Below are 25,774 nucleotides of genomic sequence, written 5' to 3'. Positions count from 1 at the left end.
TATGTTTTGTCCCACCTTGTTTTTTTTGTTGTATGTACAAGGCTCTAGAAAATAATGAGGGCAGCAACTATAATTCAAACTTCATCTTCTGGGCTATTCTCTGTAGTGATGACCAACATAAACTCTGATAATATGCTTGAGTTTAGCATCTCAAGTCTTTTACTAAATAGAATTGATACCTAGGGCAAATTAAACTCTATGTGTCTCAGTTTTCTCATCTGTAAAATCGGAATGATAACAGCACCACTCTCACATTTAAACTGAGAAATGATTCTGGCAAAAGGATTATAGAAGGAAAAATTAATTATAAAAATTAAACGGTATATGTTTATAATTTGAAGACAGTAATATCCTATAGTGAGGATTAACTTGCTGCTGCTGCTGCTAAGTTGCTTCAGTCATGTCCGACTCTGTGCGACCCCAGAGACGGCAGCCCACCAGGCTCCCCCGTCCCTGGGATTCTCCAGGCAAGAACACTGGAGTGGGTTGCCATTTCCTTCTCCGATACATTTAAGTGAAAAGTGAAAGTGAAGTCGCTCAGTCGTGTCTGACTCTTCGCGAGCCCATGGACTGAAGCCTACCAGGCTCCTCCGTCCATGGGATTTTCCAGGCAAGAGTACTGGAGTGGGATGCCATTGCCTTCTCCGAAGATTAACTTAATCCTCTGTAATTTTACAGAATTTTTTTTCTAGTTTTCTATGGACTATACATCTTTTTTAAAAATGTAGAGTCAATTTCTTTATTTGTTTTACTTATTTAGTTGGCTATGTGGGCCTTAGTTGTGGCACATAGGATCTTTCCCTCACTGCAGTGTATGGACTTCTCTCTAGTTGTAGCCTGCAGGCTTAGTTGCCTGATGGTTTGTGGGATCTTATTAATAGTTCCCCAACCAGAGATCAAATCCATATTCCCTCCATTGGAATGTGGATTCTTAACCACTGGACCACCAGGGAAGTCTTGCCAATTTCAAATTTTTGAATGAGATAATATTGCCATAAAGGAAGACATCACACTTTAAAGTGAAGTGAAGTCGCTAAGTCGTGTCCGACTCTTTGCGACCCCATGGACTGTAGCCTACCAGGCTTCTCTGTCCATGGGATTTTCCAGGCAATAATACTAGAGTGGGTTGCCATTTCTTTCTCCATCACACGTTAAGGCAATCTTAAAATATATGCAAGTCAGAGATATTTTATTTTTCAAAAGCTTATTTCTAAGTTGTGTGTTTAGAAATTGGACATATAGTAACCATCTGAAATATTAAAGATAGCTTAATCCATTCAATAAGTCTATATAAGATATAGGTAATGGGCATATATTTGCCATAATAGTTGTCCTTTTTAAACAACCACAAAATATGTCAATATTTCTGTGAGAAATTTCATCTTGAGCACTAACTTAAGTGATCCCTTTACATTGAACAAATGTGTATGAAGCTCCAACTTTGTTTCAGAAATGGTTTTAGATGACTTGTTCTAATTTAATCTTCATAATAACTGTGTAAGATGTAAGTGGGATATTATTATCCTCATTTTACATATGAGAAAATGGAAGTTCAGAAAATTTAAGTAACTTTCCCACGGTTACTCAGATTATAGCAAAGCCAAGATTCAAACCAAAACCCCAGTTTTTTTCCATGATAGTTTGTGGTTTCTTTTTCCTGAAAACACACATACACACAGTCCTGGCAGTTGGACAAAGAACTTCTTTTTGCTTCAGACTCATGAATTTCTATAGAATCACATATATTCTTCTAGCTGCACCCCTTACTATGATTGTGTTTTGTGAGCCCATCTCTCCCAGTAGAGCAGGAGCACCTTCAAAGCAAATTCTATGTTTTGGTCATCTTCATGAACTCCATGGCAAACATTGACAGTCACATATACACGTTTTTCTGTTTTGATTTTTTTATTGGAGTACTATTGATTTACAATATTGTGCTAGTTTCTGCTGTACAATGAAGTGTACTATACTCTCTCTCTTGAGCCTCCCTCCCACCATCCTCCATTCCACCCACCTAGATCATTACAGAGCACCAACCTGAGCTCTCTCTGCTACAGATAGATGTTTTATAATGTTTTATAAAGGTCTACTATACTCAACTCTTAGAAAGTTTTTGTTGTTTCCTTGATAGAGTTTTTTTTAAAAGTGTGTCTCCTCGGTTTATCTTCCCTCTCTACTTTCACTTTTTGAAATCTAGTAGGGAAAGATAAAGTTCTATATTTGTTTTAGGGGGAGACTTTTAGTGTGTGAAGAATAAAGGAAGATTGAACTTAGGTTTCAAAGAAATGCATTGGGAGAAATGGGCCCAAGACCAGAGAGTGTACCTGAGAAACCAGTCTCCAGGCTGAGTGATAAGAAGAATGAGCTCATGTGCATGTTCCCTCTATTTCTTTCCATTTTTTCCACTCTACCAATGTTGTTATTGAAAATCACATCCTAGTGAACCAAGAAAGAATGTGTGTGTGTGTGTGTGATTGGAGGCAAGTCTACAAAACAAGAGTAAATAAAATAGAGAAAGAGAAAAATCTGAAGTTGGATCATCTAATAAAGCTTGTGGCAGGAGTTGTTCCCAGAAATCTTTTTTTTTTTTTGCAGGTACCATCATGATGAAGAAAAGATATGAAGGGCCAACATCTGGTTCATTAGTGTGGACAGTAATACTTAATTTCAGAAGGAACTTGAGAGTTGATTACACCAAGAAGGCTTAGACAGGTTGGGATGTGGGGGCCATGAAGGACGATACTCCCTGGCTGATCCTGATAGCCAAGCCAATATAGGATCCCCAATCCCCACTCTCATAGTAGTTCTTAAAGATGTTACTTTATAAAGAAATGGAGGAATTGCCAACATAGTAGCCAAGAGCTCAATTTCAGAGATGAGGACAGGTATTGAATGGAGAGAAAGGCGGGATGATACACTTGAGCATCCAGAGGGTCAAGAAAAAAAGGCAGGAGCAGCAGGCATGGCTCCCTCGGTTACCCTACTGCCTTCTGAAGATATGCCCACTTCCCTGATATAGTTCCAGGTAGCTCTTCCACCAGAATTAAGGCTTGAAAAGTGAAAGTGTTAGTTGCTCAGTCATGTCCAATGTTTTGTGACGCTATGCACTGTAGCCTGCCAGGCTCCTCTGTCCATGGAATTCTCCAGGCAAGAATACTTGAATGGGTAGCCATTCCCTTCTCCAGAGGATATTCCCAACCCAGGGATGGAACCCAAGTCTCCTACAATGCAGGAAGATTCTCTACCATCTGAGCTACCAATTGGTCCTAATTAACCTAGATTCCCTACAAGCATTAAACAAATTCACAGTTACAAATTCAACAGTTACAATGGTATTAAATTAACTCTGCACTTTTTTTTAACAGCCTGACAGTTAGCCGTGTACATTAACACAATGTGATATACTTAAGAATAAACACCAAAGAGTATCTTTTATTTTAAGGATAGTTCAGTTCAGTTCAGTTCAGTCGCTCAGTCGTGTCCGACTCTCTGCAACCCCATGAATTGCAGCACGCCAGGCCTCCCTGTCCATCACCAACTCCCAGAGTCTAACCAAACCCATGTTCATCGAGTCGGTGATGCCATCCAACCATCTCATCCTCTGTCGTCCCCTTCTCCTCCCGCCCCCAATCCTACCCAGGATCAGGGTCTTTTCCAATGAGTCAACCCTTCGCATGAGGTGCCCAAAGTATTGGAGTTTCAGCTTCAACATCAGACCTTCCAATGAACACCCAGGACTGATCTCTTTTAGGATGGATTGATTGGATCTCCTTGCAGTCCAAGGGACTCTCAAGAGTCTTCTCCAACACCACAGTTCAAAAGCATCAATTCTGTGGCGCTCAGCTTTCTTCACCATCCAACTCTCACATCCATACATGACTACTGGAAAAACCATAGCCTTGACTAGATGGACTTTTGTGGGCAAAGTAATGTCTCTGCTTTTAAATATGCTATCTAGGTTGGCCATAACCTTCCTTCCAAGGAGTAAGCGTCTTTTAATTTCATGGCTGCAATCACCATCAACAGTGATTTTGGAACCCCAAACAATAAAGTCTGACACTGTTTCCACTGTTTCCCCATCTATTTCCCATGGAGTGATGGGACCAGATGCCATGATCTTAGTTTTCTGAATGTTGAGCTTTAAGCCAACTTTTTCACTCTCCTCCTTCACCTTCATCAAGAGGCTCTTCAGTTCTTCTTCACTCTCTGCCATAAGGGTGATGTCATCCGCATATCTGAGGTTATTGATATTTCTCCCAGCAATCTTGACTCCAGCTTGTGTTTCTTCCAGCCCAGCATCTCTCACGATGTACTCTGCATATAAGTCATATAAGTTAAATAAGCAGGGTGACAATATACAGCCTTGATGGACTCCTTTTCCTATTTGGAACCAGTCTGTTGTTCCATGTCCAGTTCTAACTGTTGCTTCCTGACCTGCATACAGGTTTCTCAAGAGACAGGTCAGATGGTCTGGTATTCCCATCTCTTTCAGTATTTTCCACAGTTTATTGTGATCCACACAGGCAAAGGCTTTGGCATAGTCAATAAAGCAGAAATAGATGTTTTTCTGGAACTCTCTTGCTTTTTCGATGATCCAGCGGATGTTGGCAATTTGATCTCTGGTTCCTCTGGCTTTTCTAAAACCAGTTTGAACATCTGGAAGTCCACGGTTCACGTATTGCTGAAGCCTGGCTTGGAGAATTTTGAGCATTACTTTACTAGCATGTGAGATGAGTGCAATTGTGTGGTAGTTTGAGCATTCTTTGGCATTGCCTTTCTTTGGGATTGGAACAAAAACTGACCTTTTCCAGTCCTGTCGCCACTGCTGAGTTTTCCAAATTTGCTGGCATATCAAGTGCAGCACTTTCACAGTATCACCTTTGAGGATTTGAAATAGCTCAACTGGAAGTCCATCACCTCCACTAGCTTTGTTCTTAGTGATGCTTTCTAAGGCCCACTTGACTTCAGATTCCAGGATGTCTGGCTCTAGGTGAGTGATCACACCATCATGATTATCTGGGTCGTGAAGATCTTTTTTGTACCGTTCTTCTGTGTATTCTTGCCACCTCTTCTTAATATCTTCTGCTTCTGTTAGGTCCATACCATTTTTGTCCTTTATCGAGCCTATCTTTGCATGAAATGTTCCTTTGGTATCTCTAATTTTCTTGAAGAGATCTCTAGTCTTTCCCAATCTGTTGTTTTCCTCTATTTCTTTGCACTGATTGTTGAGGAAGGCTTTCTTATCTCTCCTTGCTATTCTTTGGAACTGTGCATTCAGATGGGAATATCTTTCCTTTTCTCCTTTGTTTTTCACTTCTCTTCTCTTCCCAGCTATCTGTATTATTTTAAGGATAATATGACCCTAAACATACACCACTGGAAGTCTAAATAAGTCCATTCCTAGCTTATTTCTTATACATGCACAAAAATTCAAAATAGTTGTGGGTGTATGGATATGATTATTACTTTTAGCATATCTATGGGTGTGCTTTTTAATGCTGATATATCTCACTCTCCTAAGAAATGAATTTTCCTTATAGAGTGGGGGAATATGCTCTCTTGGCAAAATATAGGCATATAAATCATTAAAGAAAATAGTGAACTTTCTAAAAATCCAATCACTCAAAATAAATGGCAAAATTAGAATCCTCAGTAATTGCTTTTATAGCTGAGGCAACAAAGTCCAAGGTGTAAATAATAATTTTATGTCAGACATCCACAAAAATGACAAGTCCTTAAACTTCATCTGCCCTCCACAACTGCACTTGCCTTTAGGTTAATATGCTGCTTTCTGAACTGCTCAAGTTTTCCTCCTAGAGTCATATGTAAGTTGTGATTTTCTAGAAAGAAAATCTATCTTCAACCTGAATGATGTAAAACTTAAGGACAGAATAGCTAGCTTGATTCAAAATGCATGGCAACCTAAATGTTCTTTGATGGATGAATGGATAAAGAAGATGTGGTATATACTAGAATGGAATACTACTCAGCCATATAAAAGAATGAAATAATTCCATTTGCAGTGACATGGAGAGACTTAAAGATTATCATACTAGCAAAATAGGTCAGAAAGAGAAAGACAAATACCATATAATATCACTTAAATGTGGAATCTAAAAAAAATGATATGAATGAACTTATTTACAAAACAGAAATAGGGTCAAAAATGCAGAAGACAAACATATGGTCACCAAGAGGGGAAGGGGGGAGAGAGAAATTGGGAAATTGTGATTGACATATAAACACTACCATATATATAAAAGAGATAATTAATAATGACCTTCTGTATATCACAGGGAACTCTACTCAATATGCTGTAATGACCTATAGGTAAAAAGAATGGATATATGTATGTGTATAACTGATCTACTTTGCTGTACAGCAGAAACTAACACAACATAGTAAATTGACTATACTCAGATAAAAATTAATTTTTATAAAAAGCATAATCATAACCTAAAACATAAAGATTCATGAGTCCATACTGGAATAAATGATTGAAACAATAAATAGGACACATAGAAAAATCTCTTATGCAAAATAATTGCAAATAATTTATATAGATACTTGGCTATCAAGGACGTGGATCATAAATCCCTATTATTTAATTGTGGGCTGCACATAGTGACTTCCTCCCAAAGAAGACAGTATGAGAAGAAGGGGAAAATAACTTTACTCAAAGAAATCTGACAAACTCTACCTCAGCTAGGTGCTCAAGCGATATCAACAGTGTTAAGTCATGTCGATAGGATGTGTTCTTGATATGATGTGATGAAACTGGAACTTTTCCTTTCCAGTTTAATCCCAGTCTAATCATGAGAAAAATATCAGACAAATCCCAGTTGGGGACATTCTACAAAACCCCTGGCCAGGACTCCTCAAAACTGTCAAGTTCATCAAAAACAACTCAGAGAAACTATCACAGCTAAGAGGAGCCTAAGGAGACATAATGACTAAAAGTAATGTTGTGCCCTGGATGGGATCCTGAAACAGCTAGAGGACACTGAGTAAAAACTAAGGAATGTTGAATCAAATATGGACTTTGGTTAAGAATAATGAAAGTGAAAGTGAAGTCGCTTAGTCACGTCTGACTGTTTGCAACCCCATGGACTTGTAGCCCACCAGGCTCCTCCATCCATGGAATTTTCTAGGCAAGAGTACTGGAGTGGGTTGCTATTTCCTTCTCCAGGGGATCTTCCCCACCTGGGGATCGAACCCGGGTCTCCCGCATTGTGGGCAGACACTTTACCATCTGAGCCACCAGTCTTTGAATCAAATATGGACTTTGGTAAAGAATAATTGGCCACTCAAAATTCATCAGCTGTGACAAATGGACCATGGTAATGTTGCTGCTGTTGTTGTTGTTGCTTAGTCACTCAGTCATGTCCAATTCTTTGAGACCCCATGGACTGTAGCACCCCAGGCATCCCTCTCCTTCATCAACTCCCGAAGCTTGCTCAAACTCACGTCCATTGAGACAGTGATGCCATCCAATCATCTCATCCTCTGTCTGTCATCCCCTTCTCTTCCTGCCTTCAATCTTCAAAAGGCCCAGCATCAGGGTCTTTTCTAATGAGTCAGTTCTTCACATCAGGTGGCCAAAGTATTGGAGTTTCAGCTTCAGCATCAGTCCTTCCAACGAATATTCAGGATTAATTTCCTTTAGGATGGACTGTTTTGATCTCCTTGCAGTCCAAGGGACTCTCAAGAGTCTTCTCCAACACCATAGTTTAAAAGCATCAGTTCTTTGGCTCTCAGACTTTTTTATGGTCCAACTCTCACATCCATACATGACTGCTGGAAAAACCATAGCTTTGACTAGACGTACATTTGTCAGCAAAGTAATGCCTTTGCTTTTTAATACACCATCTGGGTTTGTCATAGCTTTTCTTTCAAGGAGCAAGCATCTTTTAATTTCATGGCTGCAGTGATTTTTGAGCCCAAGAAAATAAAATCTGTCACTGTTTCCATTGTCTCCCCATTTATTTGCCATGAAGTGATGGGACTGGATCCCATGATCTTAGTTTTTTGAATGTTGAGTTTTAAGGCAACTTTTTCACTCTCCTCTTTCACTTTCATCAAGAGGCTCTTTAGTTCCTCTTTGCTTTCTCCCATAAGGATAGTGTCATGTGCATATCTGAGGTTATTGATATTTCTCCCAGTAATCTGGATTTCAACTTGTGCTTCTTCCAGCCCAGTATTTTGCATAATGTACTCTGCAGATAAATTAAATAAGCAGGGTGACAATATACAGCCTTGATGTACTCCTTTCCCAATTTGGAACCAGTCCGTTGTTCCATGTTCGGTTCTAACTGTTGCTTCTTGACCTGCATACAGGTTTCTCAGGAGGAAGGTAAGGTGGTCTGGTATTCCCATCTCTTGAAGAATTTTCCACAGTTTGTTCTGATCCACATAAAGGCTTTAGCATAGTCAATGAAGCAGAAGTAGATGTTTTTCTGGAATTCTCTTGCTTTTTCTATGATCCAACAGATGTTGGCAATTTGATCTCTGGTTCCTCTGCCTTTTCTAAATCCAGGTTGAACATCTGGAAGTTCTCGGCTCATGTATTGCTGAAGCCTAGCTTGGAGAATGCTAATAGTAGATTCTAGTAATAAGTGAACCTGGGTGTGTGGGCTCTATGAGAACTCTTTATATTTTCATTATTTTCTATAAATATAAAACAACTTTAAAATGAAAAAGTTAACTTAAAATATGTAGAGAATGATTAGGGGAAAATGCACAGCAACAGAATATAAATGATCCTATGAAATAATAGAAAATATATTGGCTCAATGGTAAAGAATCTGCCTGTCAATGCAGGTGATGCAGGAGATGTCAGTTCAATCCCTGGGCTGGATGGCGCTTAGCTACCAGAAAGACCAAGCCATTATTAGCAGCTTGGAACTTTCAACTCTGAACCCCAGGGCTGAGAAGAGGGCCTGGAAATGGAATTCATGATCGCTCATGCCTACGTGAGGAAGCCTCCAGCAAATGCTCACAAGCATGGAACGTGGTGTACTTGGAGGGGGTGTGGAACTCCTCACCTTTCCTATGTACCTTGCCCTGTGAATCTGATTCGTCTGTCTGTTCATCTGTATCCTTTATCATATCTTGTTTTTTTTTTAATAAATTTTTACTTGGAGTATAGTTGCTTTACAATGTTGTGTTACTTTCTGCTGCACAGCAAAACTATGATGTTATGCATATATCCCCCTCCTTTTGGATTTCCTTCTCATTTAGGTCACTACAAAGCACTGACTAGAGTTCCCTGTGCTTTACAGTTGATTCTCATTAGTTATCTGGTTTATACATAGTAAGGTATATATGTCAATCTTCATCTCCCAATTCCTCCCACACCTCCCCTCTTTCCCTCTTGGTGTTCATACATCTGTTCTTTACATCTGTGTCTAGAGACTGCCATACAGAATAAAGTAAGTCAGAAGGGGAAAATCAAATGTAGTATATTAACACATATATGTGGAATCTGGATTGAAAGAAGTGAAGGAGAGACAGAAAAAGGAAAGTTTAAGTCTATTCTGCATCCATTTCTGATCTTTGATGCTGGCTATCCATCATTTCTAGCACTGAAATAAAGGCCAGGAAGGTAGTGGCCTGATAATGCAGTATTCCCAAGTACTTATGATCCAATATTCCAGTCTAGTAATTGCCTCCTAAATGCAAAGATGGAGAATTTACACTTTGCTTTCTCCCTCAAGCAAGCTATAAGTATATTTTGTGAGCAAGTAAACATCAAAGATGGCTTTTTATTCTTATCTGTATTTTACAGTCACCTTCAGTCTCCTCTTCACACACAGCAATGGTATCACATTGCTGAATGAATGAAAGGGGATAGGTTTTATCTGGATGCTGTGAAACCACTAGTTTGTTACCTTGATAGATACCCAATTTCCTTTTTGTGTATTTTTAATTTTTTTTCACAAACAATATAATCTGCCAGATCATTAAAAAATTTCTCTTAAATCTTACATTCTGCCACCGAGACATTCTCTCCTCCTATGTGTCTTATTTTCTTATAAAAATAAACAGTAATTGAATACCTAGGTGCCCGGCTCTTTATTCCCAAATGTTCGCATCTCCTATTCACTTCTCAACCTCTGCTGATTTAGATTCCATTCCTTGAACCATTCCTTGGTTCAAGTTTCAGATTTTTAAAGAATTTCTTCTCCCTCTTTCATGTTGATTAATGTTCTTTCTTCAATTCTTTCTTCTTCAGCTTTTTTTGTTATTTTATGAAATGAAAATACATGGCATTAACTCTTAAAAAATCAAAAATTTGTAGTATTTTATCAAAATTATATTTATATATAGGTTAAGAAAAGAAAAATAGTTTTATAAGTCTCATAATGTAAAACAGTGTTTTTCTCTATCCCTCCGGTTTCTGGAAATTTACTGCTCATCAGAAGCAATCACTTATATTAAGTTTAGATGTTTCTTTTGGCATTTTTCTTTATCTTTCCAAAGTATTTGCAAAGTAGGGCTTCCCTGGTGGCTCAACTGGTAAAGAATCTGCCTGCAATGCAGGAGACCTGGGTTCCATCCCTGGGTTGGGAAGATCCCCTGGAGAAGGGAAGAGCTACCCACTCCACTATTTCAAGGGGCTTCCCTGACGGGTTTCCCTGAAGGGCTTCCCTGAGGGGCTTCCCTGATAGCTCAGTTGGTAAAGAATCCACCTGCAATGCAGGAGCCCCTGGTTTGATTCCTGGGGGGGTAGGGGAAGATCCCCTGGAGAAGGGATAGGCTACCCACTCCAGTATTCCTGGACTTCCCTTGTGGCTCAGCTGGTAAAGAATCCACCTGCAATGTGGGAGACCTGGGTTTGATCGCTGGGTTGGGAAGATCCCCTGCAGAAGGGAAAGGCTACCCACTCCAGTATTCGGGCCTGGAGAATTCCATGGACTGTATAGCCCATGAGGTAGCAAAAGAGTCAGACACAACGGAGTGACTTTCACTTCACTTTGCAAAGTATACAATATTTGTTTATATGGCCATTTAATTTAAACTTTTTGCTATCATCTGTTGGATATCCATGGTGAAAAATGAGACATTACTCTCTTACCCCATGCACACTCATATTCCCTCACTAATCTTCCTAACAATTACAAATTTTATTGACAATTTACAAAACAATGACAAATTTTATTCTATAAATACTTGTGTTTACATTGAGCACCTAAATATTATTTACAGCTGATTCAAGAGATTTATTCTAATTATATACACTTGGCAAAGTATCTTTATTTTTGGAATTAATAACTGACTCTCTTTTTTGGCTTGCTTACTCTGCTATGTTCTACTCACTAATTTAATACCAAACTTCCTGCCAGAAATTTAAATCTTCTGGTTTGTTTTCTAGGCTGACTGGGAAGGAAAGTGTTAACAGCCAGTCTATAACTTTTATTTCCCCCCTCAGGGCCACCTGAGGCAAGCCTGACCTTTGTAGAAAGACCTTGAAATAATGCCTGAAATATAAATGTAGCTAAAAGATATATGAGTGTTCTTCAAGAACCACCAGATTATCAATCTAGGAATGCTTTCACAGGATACACCTAGCATTCTTACTGTAAATAAACCTGCAATTCATTGATTAATGGGCTACAGCTGCATGGAGGAATGAAAATTAATGTAATCATGTAATCAAAATATGACTTTGTGATAAACAAGGTTTATAAACTGAGAGACCCTAAAACTTGGCAGCTTGCCTGTGTTCGCAGGATCCTTGTTACTCTAAAACCAAAATGGAAAAGGAGTATAGGAATTTGAGTCTCAAAAATCTGGGACTCCCAGATAGTGATATGATAAACCCTATGAGTCCCTTCTTGGTGTTCCTTGCCAATCATTACTAATGCTTGTTGCTAGGTAGCGTTGCCTTTCCTCTGAGTTTGATCATCCATTCAGGGTCTCTTTGATCCACATGGCTATACAGCCATTACCCTGTTAATTCTGTAAATGGGAATTCTCCTCATCTTTCTGCTGTACTGAATTCCAGCTTTCTGATTCTTCCTGCTACTTAGTCTCTCACTGCAGAAGTAGATTTCTTGGACTTGAGTCCAACTATTTTCACTTGATAGGTGTTTGATCTTGGCGATATTTCTCAGTTTCTCCAGTCTCAAATACCCTCCTCTATAAAATGGGGATAATAATATTTTCTATCATAATAGACATGTTATAAATGAATGAAATATATGAATATATATAATTCATTATTCATAAATAAATGAAATATATATAAAGCATTGAGAAAACTGTATGGAAAAATTGACCTGCACAAGATTGGTTATTGCTTATTATTATTATTGATGGAGCATATCCTCTAGCAGTTTCTTGTAACTACTTTGTGTGCTGGAGGGACTTTTTTAAAACCATCATACTGAAAACTTCTTTCTCACATCCTACTTGACATGATGGTTTAGTGGAGTAGGGAATTTCAAGCTGGAAAACATTTTCCCTCAGGTTTTGAAAGGTGTTTCTCCATGGTTTCTAATGTTTGTTGTTTTTGAGAAGACTAAACCCATCCTGATCCTAAAATTCTTAATGAAGACTTTAAAAAATTTTTCTCTAGACACATTAAAGTTTCTTTGTATACAGTGTTGATAAATTTTGCAATGGTATGTACCTTACTGTGAATTCTTTTCTTTGGTCTTTTGAGCATTTGATCAGATTTTCAAAATCTAGAACTTCAGGGACTTCTCTGGCTGTCCAGTGGTTGAGAATCCACGTTTGCTTTGCAGGCAGCATGGGTTCGATCCTTGGTCTGGGAACTAAGATCCTGCCTGCTGCAAGATATGGCCAAAATACATATACACATAAATAAACAAATCTAGTCATGTTCTTCAGTTTTAGAAAGATTTCTTGACTTATTCTTGCTTATTTTTTGAATATTTTTTAAATTTGAGTGAGTCATACCCTGGCTTTCTAAACTGAGCTCATTTTCTTCTGTCTTTCATATTTTTTATCTGTTGTTTTCCCTTCTTAGAGTTCTTTTAGTTTAATTTATAGCATTTTTTTTTACAATTTTTATTTATCCTAATATATTTTTATTTTCCAAGGGCTCCTTTTTAATTCTCCAAATGTTCCTTTTTATTGCAACCTGTTCTTGCGTCACAGTTGCACAAAAACTATATGCTTGTATGCGTGTGCGTGTGTGTGTATGTACTTAGTCACTCAGTTGTGTTGCACTCGTTGTGACCCTTTGGACTGTAGCCTGTTAGGCTCTGCTATCCAGGGGGATTTTCAGGCAAGAATACTGGAGATCCTTCTCCAGGGGATCTTCCAGATCCAGGGAGTAAACCTGTGTCTCCTGTATCTCCTGCACTGCAGGTGGATTCTTGACCTGCTAAGCCATCATATGTGCATTTGTGTATATATAAAATAACCTAAATAACATAAAAAATATAATATGTATATAAACATATATACATATAGTTTTTCAGGTTAAACGTTTTCTCAAATGTTTAATAATCTTTGGCCATCCATTTACATTTAAGAATTGGGTGTTAAAAAAACAATTGGAATTTGGAGTAATGAACCAATTGTGAAGATTATGGCAACTCTGGGAAGAGTGTAACTACAGTAGTTGGAAGAGGAAATGCAGGAGCTTCTCAGATGCTGTTAATGCTTTATTATTTTTTAAGAGGTTTTTTTTTATGTGTATTATATTTCAATATTAAAAAACAAAACAAAAAAAACTTTCTACTTGTTCTGGGTTTTGAACCCACACTTTTCCCAGACTTCCTTGATTACATTCACAATATTAGCTCCAGATTCCAGTCCTTTGGCCTTGACCTCTCCAGAATTTCTAATTTGATATTTCAACTTCCCTCGGCAGGGTTCCACATAAGTGAACCACGGGAGCTTCAAGTTCATCTTGACCAAAATAGAACCTATTATTTTACTTTTCCACTGCAAAAGATTAACAGACATTTGACTTTTTCAACTCCCACATTACTCCCAATTTTAATCCATTACCAATCCCTATTAATTTTGCTTTCATGATTTCTGGAAACTTTGACTTCTTTCTTTCCATTTCTATCATTCTTTCTTAGATCTGGGCAATCAAAATGGCCTCCTAAAGTTCCAGACTATTCTAAAAATATCTATCATGTTTTGATTACTTTGCCATTATGGGTGGAATCAAATTCAAACTTAACTTGACAAATTGAGATCCTTTAGGATTTCACCCTAGTATAATTTTCACATCTTATATTTTATGATACCTCTCTTAACTGACCCACAAGCTAGCTGCCACCACAGAATGTCTGTCTCCACTGTATTGGGTATAACATTTAATCTCTGTTTCCCTAGTTGACTTTCATTTTTCCTTCAGAGTGTACCTCAGTTGTCTTAGTCAGATGTTTCTGTTTGTGTGTTCCTGTGCTATGATTTGTTTTGGTTGTTTGTTGACACAGGTTCTCCTAGAGATGGCTATTTCCCTTCCTTGAGAATACCTGTCTTCCTGTATCTTTTTAATACTCTAATTACTCTGTCAGGGGTGAGGACTGAAGAGACTGTGTTTACTGTTAAGTTATGGTAACATTCTTCGAGCAGTATATCTTTCTTTAAAGAAATAAGATTCAATGAACAATGAGGAGATATCTTACACTTCAGATTTATAAGTATCAGGGTTTAAAAAAGAGTGATTGAAGAGAAGGCAAGTAATTAGTAAATGCTGTGATTATAAATTCCCAGCTGGTCATAGCCTTTCAAAGTCATGTGAGAAACTCAGCATCTAAATCATATGGCGATGAAATTACCATGAATGATCTTCTGACATCAAATCAAAAATACTCATACCTGAGTGGGATGAAAATTTCTGAAAGAATAATCAAAATAAGACTAGGAAATACCATACCACAAACTTGGTGTCATGTTGCCTTTACAATTCTTTATAAATATAAACCATTTAAGGTTCTTCAGTAAAAGTTCAGAAAAGGCTGAATAGCTTGCAATTTTCTTTGGCAAAAAAAAAAAAAGCCTGCTTTAAACACAGTGAAAAGGTTTGTATGAGTTCAAAAGGGGTGACAAAGACACTGTTTTTTGCTATCATTGGCCTGCTATCAACTTTTGTGTCCAAAACAAATGAATCTGTATGGAAGTAGTTAAAAGACTAAAGTGGAACTAGTCCAATTCTTTTTAAGATATTATTGCTACACTATCCTCCCCCATTTGAAATCTGTGTTGGGAGATAGAGACCACTTCAACTCAATGAGTCACTTCTCCTTCCTAGCCAGAACAATTAAACTTCTTGTATAAAACATGACCTGAAGCCTGCTCTTCACCACATCATCCCACCTCAAAAACTCCCAGGGGTCATCTCTGACATTTAACAGCTCGCAAATTCAATTTCTTAGCTGATGAGGCCAACTTCATGCTTTTTACAAATGAATATTAGGTTATTGAATGAATATTAAGAAATTTTCTTCTTTAACATTTTAGGTAATATATAAAATGTGTTGTCAATTTGACTGCCAGCCTGAATAACATTACAAATGCCTCTTTATCATGATGGAGATAGCACTTGTAAGTCAACTGCATGGAAAATGAGAAAAATCTTCCATCCTCCATGCCTCTATCTACACCCATTGACCCCCAAGAGAAGAAAGGAAAAAAGGAAGAAAGACATACCCCAGTAAGTACAGTTGTATTGTCAATCTAGCCAGTATTCCTGCACTATCCTACTAGTTGCTGAAATAGATGATGCATTTTGCAAATTTGTTGCTTCTTTATTGTTAGCAGCTGGACAGCTTTTTCCCTCCTTCTCTCAGTTATAATTGATCCTTTGCCATAGTTTGCCTATAATCCGTTAACAGAATTAGTTCATTTTTACTCCAGTTTTGCAGATTAGCTCATCTAGGTTATGTTCTTTGGTGCGTTGGTGTTGAGTGTTGAAAACATCTTAATTTTTCATTCATAAAAGCATTCTCAACCGTAACAGCTATTGAGTGAGTTTGATCTTCTTTTACATAATGTGTTTGACCTTTTTTCACATTATGTGTTTGGCCTTTATACAAGAAGGGACCCCCAGATTTTCATTTATTCATTTGTTGTTATCTATAGCAGGTGGATTTACATGGAAAAGGAGAGGGGGCTTTAGATTACTTTCTTTTATTGCTCAACTGTTTCTGAGGCCCACAGTCTTCCTGGAAAGTATAGATGACATTACTGTAATGAAGTTTCCATATCCATCCAGTTTAATATGACAATTGATATAGTAATGATGTGGCAGATATCTCTGCCACTTCATTTGAAAAGAGCTTTTCCCCTCTTTAAGACAACTCACTTCTGTTTACCCTTTATTCAAGTGCATTTTATATTTCCTACTCAGGACTCAAAAATCAATTTTAAAGACAACTTAATTTAATCAGTATTTCCTTGATTGGTAAACAATATTCAGTTGGTAAAGAATCTGCCTGTGAGGCAGGAGACCCTGGTTTGATTCCTGGGTTGGGAAGATCCCCTGGAGAAGAAATAGCCTACCCACTCCAGTATTCTTGGGCTTCCCTGGTGGTTCAGCTGGTAAACAATCTGCCTGCAATGTGGGGAGACCTGGGTTCAATCCCTGGGTTGGGAAGATCCCCTGCAGAAGGGAATGGCTACCCACTCCAGTATTCTGGTCAGGAGAATTGCATGGACTGTATAGTCCATGGGGTAGCAAAGAGTTGGACATGACTGAGTCACTTGCACTTTCACTTTCTTGCTAATTTAATCAAAGACATTAACCATAAGTTCATGAAAACATTGCAGCTTCCTACCCCCAACCCTTACCAATGTAAACAGTGTTTATGCAGTCTAATTGCAAGTTTAGTTACCACTCTTTTATCCCTCTTATCTCAATTTCAGATCTCAGAGTAAATAAAAGGTCTAGTGCTATCCTGTTTCTGAGTTTTTTCTTTTAGATACTTGAAGCATCATCACTAGATTTCTATCACTATTTCTATCCGTGTATTTGTCTTTATATCTTTATCTCCATCTGTGTCCATACCTGCATCACCATTTATTTATCTACCTGCAGTATGGGTGTACAAGTCTTTCTGGTTTACTAGCCACCTGGAAGGGACAGGGCAAAAAAGTGGAGCAGGACTCAGATTCTTCCCTCAATAAAGGTTGAGAGGAAAAGGTTGTTTAAAAAAGACACATTTCGATCAAATGGGGTAGGAGTGGGAATAAACAAAGTGATATGAGTGCTAATAAGAAAGACTGATTAGCTCTGCTTATGAACTGGGGAAGTTTTCAGAGTGGGCAAAACTTCCTGACTAATGAGTAGGAGTTTACAAAAGAGAAATGGGGGGGGGGGGGTATTAAATGAAGAAAATAATGTGCAAAGGCCCACTTAGTTAAATGTTTGGTGGGGAGTTAAATGCTTCAGCAAGGGAGCTGGGGTGGTTGGCGTTGTTTGGGTTGTGTGGGATAGAATGGCACCGGCCCAGGCTACAGGATGGAAAAGACCTATGAGCTCATAGTCCCTTTTCTCCATCTCTTCTTTCTCTATCTCAAAGCCAAAGTGTCCATGGTGTTCTCATCCACGGCTGGCCCAGGAAAATGGATTTAATCTCTTTGAACTAAAAGAAAGGAGGTCAAGAATGGAGACAGGCTAGAAGCCAGGTCACAACCTTTCTTCTCAATAGCCAAAAACACTGGTTTTACATGTGAAGGCCTGTGTGCTTTTTAAATTTGAGTTACTCAACGTTTAGGTAATGTGCTATTTTTAATCTGTTTGCTAAAGTCTGCCATTCCTCATCCTTAACTCCATTTCTCTAGATCTAAAAAAGGATAAAATGTCATTTGATGTACCTTCATGAAATTGCACTTGACTTATTATTTGAAATTCAGTTCTGGCATTAAAATGAGTGATGAAAACAAATTATTTATTGAGTCTTTCCTCTTTCCCCATGCACAGTCAAAACATTTTTCCCTCCCCAAGACCAATCAAACAAGCTCTATTATACCTCGACTAGGGGACAATTTAATTTCTTATTCCATTTTGCCCAAGCATGACTACATGCCTTTTAATTATAAAAGGTATTCCATTGCAGTGATGGCAGTGGAAATTACATAATTGTAATCCCAGATAATAGTCACTAGATTTCTTATTTAGGAAAACTCTAAAAATTGTGCTTCAAGAGATACCAAGAGTTTAGTTCATGTTACCAAGAGTCCTAGGAAATTTAAAGAGACAAACACATTTTTTCTCCATTTGTAAATACGAAGTTAATTATTAAATAGATATTATGCTTTGTGAGATATAAAAATGAATGCTAAATTACCAATAAGAATTAAGTGAAAAGCCATAGTTAGATTTCAAAAGTATGACAATAGTGTCGCCAGAATAACCTAGTAATATGTATTGAAATAAAAAATCCAATAGGAAAACTGGCTATTTGTTCCATTTTATAAACTTTTATAATGGGTAGACCAGTTGAAATGTGAAAAACCAGATCAAAATATACTAATGAGTCTTGAGTGTATAGCATTAAACAAAATTCATATTATAAAGTATATTTTGCCATATATGATAATATGTGTTGCAGAAAATTAGAAATATGAAGCAGAAAATAGTTTTTTAAGTATAAATTTTAAAGTGTTCTCCATCATCTCATATGACATGATACTGAATTTATTTTTCACATCAAGTTAAAGATACAAATCTCAAAAGTATTTTTCATGATATAAAATTGCCTATGGGGTTGCAAAGAGTCAGACATGACTGAAGCGACTGAGCAGCAGCAACACTTAAAAATATTCTAACATGCACAGTGTAATTCATCATTATTAGTGCTGATAACACTCTACTAAGGAATGATGTTTTGCTTATCCTGTGTTCATTTTCTGTTAGAGATTTTGTGTAATTACATAAAGAGAAAAAGAGGAAAAAATGAAATATAATAAACATAGATTCATTCATTGTTAGCCCGTCATAGTGTGAGGTTTAATAAACATACACATACATGTGTGTGAGTGTGTAATAATTTATGATTTATGTAACAATCATTTACTGAGTTACTACTTTGTGCCAGGCACTTTGTTAACTGTATACAATCATACATTCAATATTTATTTTCTTGGGCTCCAAAATCACTGCAGACAGTGACTGCAGCCATGAAATTAAAAGATGCTTGCTCCTTGAAAGAAAAGCTATGACAAACCTAGACAGCATTTTAAAAAGCAGAAACATTACTTTGCCGACAAAGGTCCATCTAGTCAAAGCTATGGTTTTTCCAGTAGTTATGTCTGAATGTGAGAGTTGGGCCATAAAGAAAGTTGAGCACCAAAGAATTGATGCTTTTGAACTCTGGTGTTAGAGAAGACTCTTGAGAGTCCCTTGGACTGCAAGGAGATCAAACCAGTCCATCCTAAAGGAGATCAGTCCTGAATATTCATTGGAAGGACTGATGCTGAAGCTGAAGCTCCAATAGTTTGGCCACCTGATGCGAAGAACTGACTCATTGGAAAAGACCCTGATGCTGGAAAAGATAGAAGGCGGGAGAAGAAGGGGACGACAGAGGACGAGATGGTTGGATGGCATCATCGACTCAATGGGCATGAGTTTGAGCAAACTCCAGGAGATGGTGATGGACAGGGAAGCCTGGCATGCTGCAGTCCATGGGGTCGCAAAGAGTCACACACAACTGAGCGAGTGAACAACAAACAACAGCAATACATTCAATACAAGCTTTAAAACAGCACCAGGAGACAGGGAACATTAACTCTGCTTCACAAAGAGAGGAGAAAATCAGCCACAGAAAGTTTTAAGTAATCAGCTGAAGTTCAAAGCAGGAAATCTTGAATCTAAGCATGTCTGTTAAGGCTTATTTATGCCCAAACTCTTAATCACTGCTGTGTATTACCTTGCTGCCATCAAAGGGGTTGGCACTTAATCCTTAGTTGACACACAGAGTAGTCTTCAGTTTTTTTATTTTAAAATAAAAATAGGCAATATTAAATGGGTTATCAGAAGTAGAAACCAGTGTAGTAAGAAACAGAAAAAAATCAAATTAATGGCTTAAAAATATAGCAATTTACTATTCTTAATTATTTCCTTAGATAAAGAGAAAATAATATATGGTCTTCATTGCATGTTCTAGGAAATTGCCAATCTAAAAGTTGTCTTTACCTTTATGTACCTAATCAAAGTCACTCTTGTTATCAATTTAATTAATTTAAAACAAATTTCCTTTACCCTGCATGATTTTGGGAAGGAAATCAGTAATAATTGCTATCTACTCTCTATTCTATATGGTTTCATTTTAATTCTGGGATCATTACTATTAGTTGTGAACTTCTGAGTCACAATATCATTTTTGAAAAGAAGAGATGATGAACTATAGAGATGTAAAGCTCTTCAAACCATAATATAACGATGAGGTGTTTCAGCTGGTTAGCCATCTGTTTCATACATCCAGACCGAAAAATAGTAACTATTTTGTTGAAAACCTTAAGTGGGTTACATATTTCCCCATCTTCAGAAGGATAATATTTTGAACATAATTGAATGCTTTTTTGATTTGGAGCCACTGCAATAATATTGTGATGATGTCATCAGAAATAAGACTATTTTGCTTTATCTGATAGTCCTAGATTTTTGTACTTTTAAATTTTTAATGTTTCCTTTTCACTGTGTTTCTCTATTCCTATCTTGCCATGGCCATGAACATTGTCTTGCTGTCATTGAGTATGAGATGAACTGTCCCACCCCACTTCCAAAAGCCCTGTAATCTATTTTATCTACATATGCATCAACAGATTATTAGAAAAGAAAAGAACTAACCCTCAGTAAGTACCCCAGAGGTGCTGTATACCATGATGTGTAACATATGTTATTCCATAGAAACCTAATTACCTACCTAGGAAGTCGGGGTAATAAGCACTAATTTTCAGATGAGCAGAGCCTGAAGTGTCTCAGGTTCCTCTGTCCATGGGATTCTCCAGATAAGAATACTGGAATGGGTTGCCATGCCCTCCTCCAGTGGTACTTCCCAACCCAAGAATCCAGCCTCAGTCTCATTATGAATCCAGCCTCAGTCTCCTGCACTGGTAGGTGGGTTCTTTATTCCTAAGGTAACCTGAGCCTGAAGTGTCTCAGGTTCCTCTGTCCATGGGATTCTCCAGATAAGAATACTGGAGTGGGTTGCCATGCCCTCCTCCAGTGGTTCTTCCCAACCCAAGAATCCAGCCTCAGTCTCATTATGTCTCCTGCATTGGCAGGCGGGTTCTTTATTCCTAAGGTCACCTGGGAAATACCACTAATTTTCTCAAGACCAGTATTTTGCATTCTTCATGCTTCTCCTGCTATGACCTAGATTGTTGATGTTGCTGGATGCACAAATATTTCTCCCATAAATATTGCGTAGATATTGCAGAACACACCCTCTTGTTTTACAAAACTGCTTCTTTTTGAGAGACTAGGGATGGGCAGTGAAAACCTAGGTACCTTTTGTAAAAGATTACTAACAAAACTAATAATTATATTAATAAAAATATAAGCAGAGTGTAAAAATAAGTGTTTATTAAATAAATGTCATGGAAAATACTGAACTTACAAATCGGATAAAAAAGGAGCTTGAAGGAGGGAATACTAAGAAAAAATTGTAAAGAAGAAGGGTGCTGGATTATAGAGACTGGTAAAATGCATAAAAATCAAGGGAAACCATGCAGTGAACACTTCTTAGAGAGAGCACAGCCAAACTGAGATGGGGAAAAATAAATGGGAAGACTGGACACTAAGGATCACGCTCTATTTCTTCATGCTTTGCTGCTTTCAGCTGGGTTGGTGTGCTTTGCATTCATTGCTGTGACTATATGGCATGAAATATTAACACAGTGGGGAAAACAATTGTACATGGTAAGCAAAACTTCCACAGTCTGACATCATTTCCTTACTTCGTCACACTCGGTCATGAAATTGTGTATCAGAAACATTTATTGTACTAGAGCTGAATGTGTTTCTTAAGAGAGTGACATGGTATTGCCTTCTTTACTGTCTTTTTTTTAATATCAAATATCTGGTAGTATGTCTGTGTGGCCACCAAGAATATAAAAAAGGCAATTCATTGGGAGAATAAATTGGAAAGTCCCATGATTTGACAAAATATACACAACTTTCACACAATCATATTGATATTGTTTTGCCTCAATGCTTTGATTTGTTAAAGGATTCCTGGGATGCTAAAAACAAAAATCCTTTGTATTCCCCATGCTGATTCCTTGGGCTTCTTTTTTTAATATTTATTTATTTGGTTGGTTGCATCAGGTCTTAGTTGTGGCACATGGGGTCTCTTATTTCAGACTGTCTAGCTGTGGCACCTGGGCTTAGCTGCTCTGTGGCATGTGGGATCTTAGTTCCCTGACCAGGGATCGAATCCACATGCCCTGAACTGCAGGGTGAATTCTTAATCAGTGGACCAGCAGAAAATTTCTCCCTTAAGATTTTAAGAGCGTGTAGGGATCAGTGCATGGCTGCATCTTTCGGAAGAGGATTTCATTCACTGCCTGCCATTAGTGATGAAACTCCATGTGATGCTTGCTGCATCATTTAATAAGCCTTTACTGCACATTCATTGCATTGAAGGTCTTTCTTGCTGCTACCCCATGCACTAATCATGCTGGCACCAAATTTTAGTGGCGATCAGATGCACTGAATAGAGTAGAACACATTTCTGTCCTCCATTGTGGATGATAAGAGTATGGCCAGGTTTTCCAAAACCATGTGATTTTAGGCAGGTTAATTTATATCTCTAAGCCTTATTTTCCTCAACTGCAATATGGGAACAAATAATTCCCTGTAATCTCTCACAGTTATTTCAAAGTTAATTTGTAAAAATGAAAATGAAGTGCTTATTTGAAAAAATCCACAACTACAGCTTAATAAAAGGTGATGGTGGGCCTTCCCTGGTGGTCCAGTGGTTGAGAATCTCCCTTGCTATGAGGGACATGGGTTTAATCCTTGGTCAGGGAACTAAGATCCCACATACCTCGGAGTAACTGAGCTCATGTGCTGCAGCTACTGAGACCTTATGTGCTAGAGCCTATGAGCCAAAACTGTTAATACTAAGCCTGTGTTCCACAACTATAGAGTCCATGAGTGACAGAGAAAGATCTCACAAATCACAATGAAGATTCCACTCGCCGCAACTAGGACTCAAGGCAGTGAAATAAAGACATTAATTGATTTAAGAAAAAAAACTTTGAAAAGGTGATGGTGGTGATTAGAGTTACCGATTATTGCATGGATTTTGATATGTCAGCTGTCAAATGATGTACCCTTTATCAAAGCTAACATTCCCAGCCCTACAACATCCTCTTTAGCTAAAGCAGAATTGTTCGACTGGCTTACAACTCCAAGGTCATGAACTTCAGTTCAGTTCAGTCGCTCAGTCCGGTCCGACTCTTTGTGACCCCATGGACTGCAGCACACCAGGCTACCCTGTCCATCACCAATTCCCAGAGCCTTCTCAAACTCATGTCGATTGAGTCGGTGATGCCATCCAACAATCTCATCCTCTGTCGTCCCCTTCTCTTCGTGCCTTCAATCTTTCCCAGCATCAGGGTATTTTCAAATTAATCAGTTCTTCCCATCAAGTGGCCAAAGTATTGGAGCTTCAGCTTCAGCATCAGTCCTTCCAATGAATATTCAGGACTGATTTCCTTTAGGACTGACTGGCTTGATCTCCTTGCAGTCCAAGGGACTCTCAAGAGTCTTCTCCAAAACCACAGTTCAAAAGCATCAATTCTTCGGCGCTCAGCTTACTTTATGGTCCAACTCTCACATCCAGACATGACTACTGGAAAAACCAGAGTTTGACTAGATGGCCTTTGTCGGCAAAGTAATGTCTCTGCTTTTTAATATACTATCTAGGTTCGTCATAGCTTTTCTTCCAAGGAGGAAAAGTCTTTTAATTTCATGGCTGAAGTCACCATCTTCAGTGATTTTGGAGCCCCCAAAGATAAAATCTCTCACTGTTTCCATTGTTTCCCCATCTATTTGGCATGAATTAATGGGACTGGATGTCATAAACTTATCTCAACACATTTACCGAATATCAACTAGGTGCTATACGTTTTTGCTAACTGCTACATAGAGGATGATCCAGCAGATGGATCATCGAAAAAGCAAGAGTTCCAGAAAAACATCTACATTTTCTTTATTAACTATGCGAAAGCCTTTGACTGTGTGGATCACAGCAAACTGTGGAAAATTTTTGAAGAGATGAGAATACCAGACCACCTGACCTGCCACCTGAGAAATCTGTATGCTGGTCAAGAAGCAACAGTTAAAACTGGACATGGAAAAACAGAGTGATTCCAAATCAGGAAAGGAGTACATCAAGGCTGTATATTGTCACTCTGCTTATTTAACTTATATGCAGAGTACATCATGTGAAATTCTGGGCTGGATGAAGCAGAAGCTGGAACAAAGATTGCCAGGAGAAATATCAATAACCTCAGATATGCACACAGGTCTTCCCTCATGGCTCAATCAGTAAAGACTCTGCTTGCAATGCAGGAGACCCGGGTTTGATTCCTGGGTCGGGAGGATCCCCTGGAGAAGGAAATGGCAACCCACTCCAGTATTCTTGCCTGGAGAATCCCATGGACAGAGAGACCTGGCAGGCTACAGTCCGTGGAGTCACAAGGGTCAGACAGGACTTAGCAACTACACCACCACCACAGATACACAAATGGCACTATCCTTATGGCAGAAAGTGAAGAAGAACTAAAGAGCCTCTTGATGAAGGTGAAAGAGGAGAGTGAAAAAGTCGGCGTAAAACTCAACATTCAGAAAACTAAGATCATGGCATCTGGTCTTATCACTTCATGGCAAATAGAAACAATGGAAGTAGTGAGAGACTTTATCTTTTTGGGCTCCAAAATCACTGCAGATGGTGACTGCAGCCATGAAATTAAAGACGCTTGCTCCTTGGAAGCAAAGCTATGACCAACACATACAGCATATTAAAAAGCAGAGACATTACTTTGCCAACAAAGGTCCGTCTACTCAAAGCTATGGTTTTTCGAGTAGTCATGTACGGATGTGAGAGTTGGGCCATAAAGAAAGCTGAGTGCCGAAGAATTGATGCTTTTGAATTGTGGTGTTGGAGAAGATTCTTGAGAGTCTCTTGGACTGCAAGGGACTGCAAGGAGATCCAACCAGCCCATCCTAAAAGAAATCAGCCCTGAATATTCATTGGAAGGACTGATGCTGAAGCTGAAACTCCAGTACTTTGGCCACCTGATGTGAAGAACCGACTCATTTGAAAATACCCTGATGCTGGGAAAGATTGAAGGTGGGAGGAGAACGAGATGACAGAGGATGAGATCACTGGATGGCATCACCAATGCGATGGACATGAGTATGAGCAGGCTCTGGGAGTTGGTGATGGACAGGGAAGCCTGGCATGCTGCACCCCATGGGGTCACAAAGAGTGGGACGTGACTTAGTGACTGAGCTGAACGGAACATAGGGGATAATAAACCTTGTTTTTTATTCTGAACTAACCAAGTTAAAAACACTGTGCAGAAATTCATGCTAGAGAACTCCAAAGGTGAATATGGTAGAGAAAACTTGGATTATAGAAGTTGACAAATCTGCACTCAAAAATCTGCTCTATCATTGACCCCTGAGGAAGCTGACTAAACTTTAGGCCTTGTTAGGCCTTGCTTAGGCCCTGTTACACCTCAGGTAACAGGGACCTACCTTTGGAGAATTGAGTAAAGTATCTAAAATCTAGGCACTTTAGCCAGGCCTGATATGTAGTGTCAT

General features: G+C 38.4%; 1 protein-coding gene across 1 annotated transcript in view; it reads right to left on the bottom strand.

The window, feature by feature from the left end:
* Window positions 1-10,055: 10,055 nt before the first annotated feature.
* Window positions 10,056-25,774, bottom strand: part of LOC145507793 (uncharacterized) — a 97,108-nt gene continuing 81,389 nt past the window's right edge. Inside the window, exons 4-5 of the mRNA XM_081495207.1 lie at window positions 12,635-12,794; window positions 10,056-10,234 (exon numbers count right to left, since the gene is read on the bottom strand). Coding sequence (XP_081351333.1) covers window positions 10,231-10,234; window positions 12,635-12,794 — 164 coding nt within the window. The 3' untranslated portion in view covers window positions 10,056-10,230. The remainder of the gene's footprint in view (window positions 10,235-12,634; window positions 12,795-25,774) is intronic.

This window comes from Giraffa tippelskirchi, chromosome 5 (assembly GCF_054371585.1).
Source record: "Giraffa tippelskirchi isolate mGirTip1 chromosome 5, T2T-mGirTip1v1.2.pri, whole genome shotgun sequence".
Lineage (NCBI taxonomy): Eukaryota > Metazoa > Chordata > Mammalia > Artiodactyla > Giraffidae > Giraffa > Giraffa tippelskirchi.
Note: the sequence above shows the minus strand (reverse complement) of the source record. Positions and strands in the feature narration are given on the sequence as shown.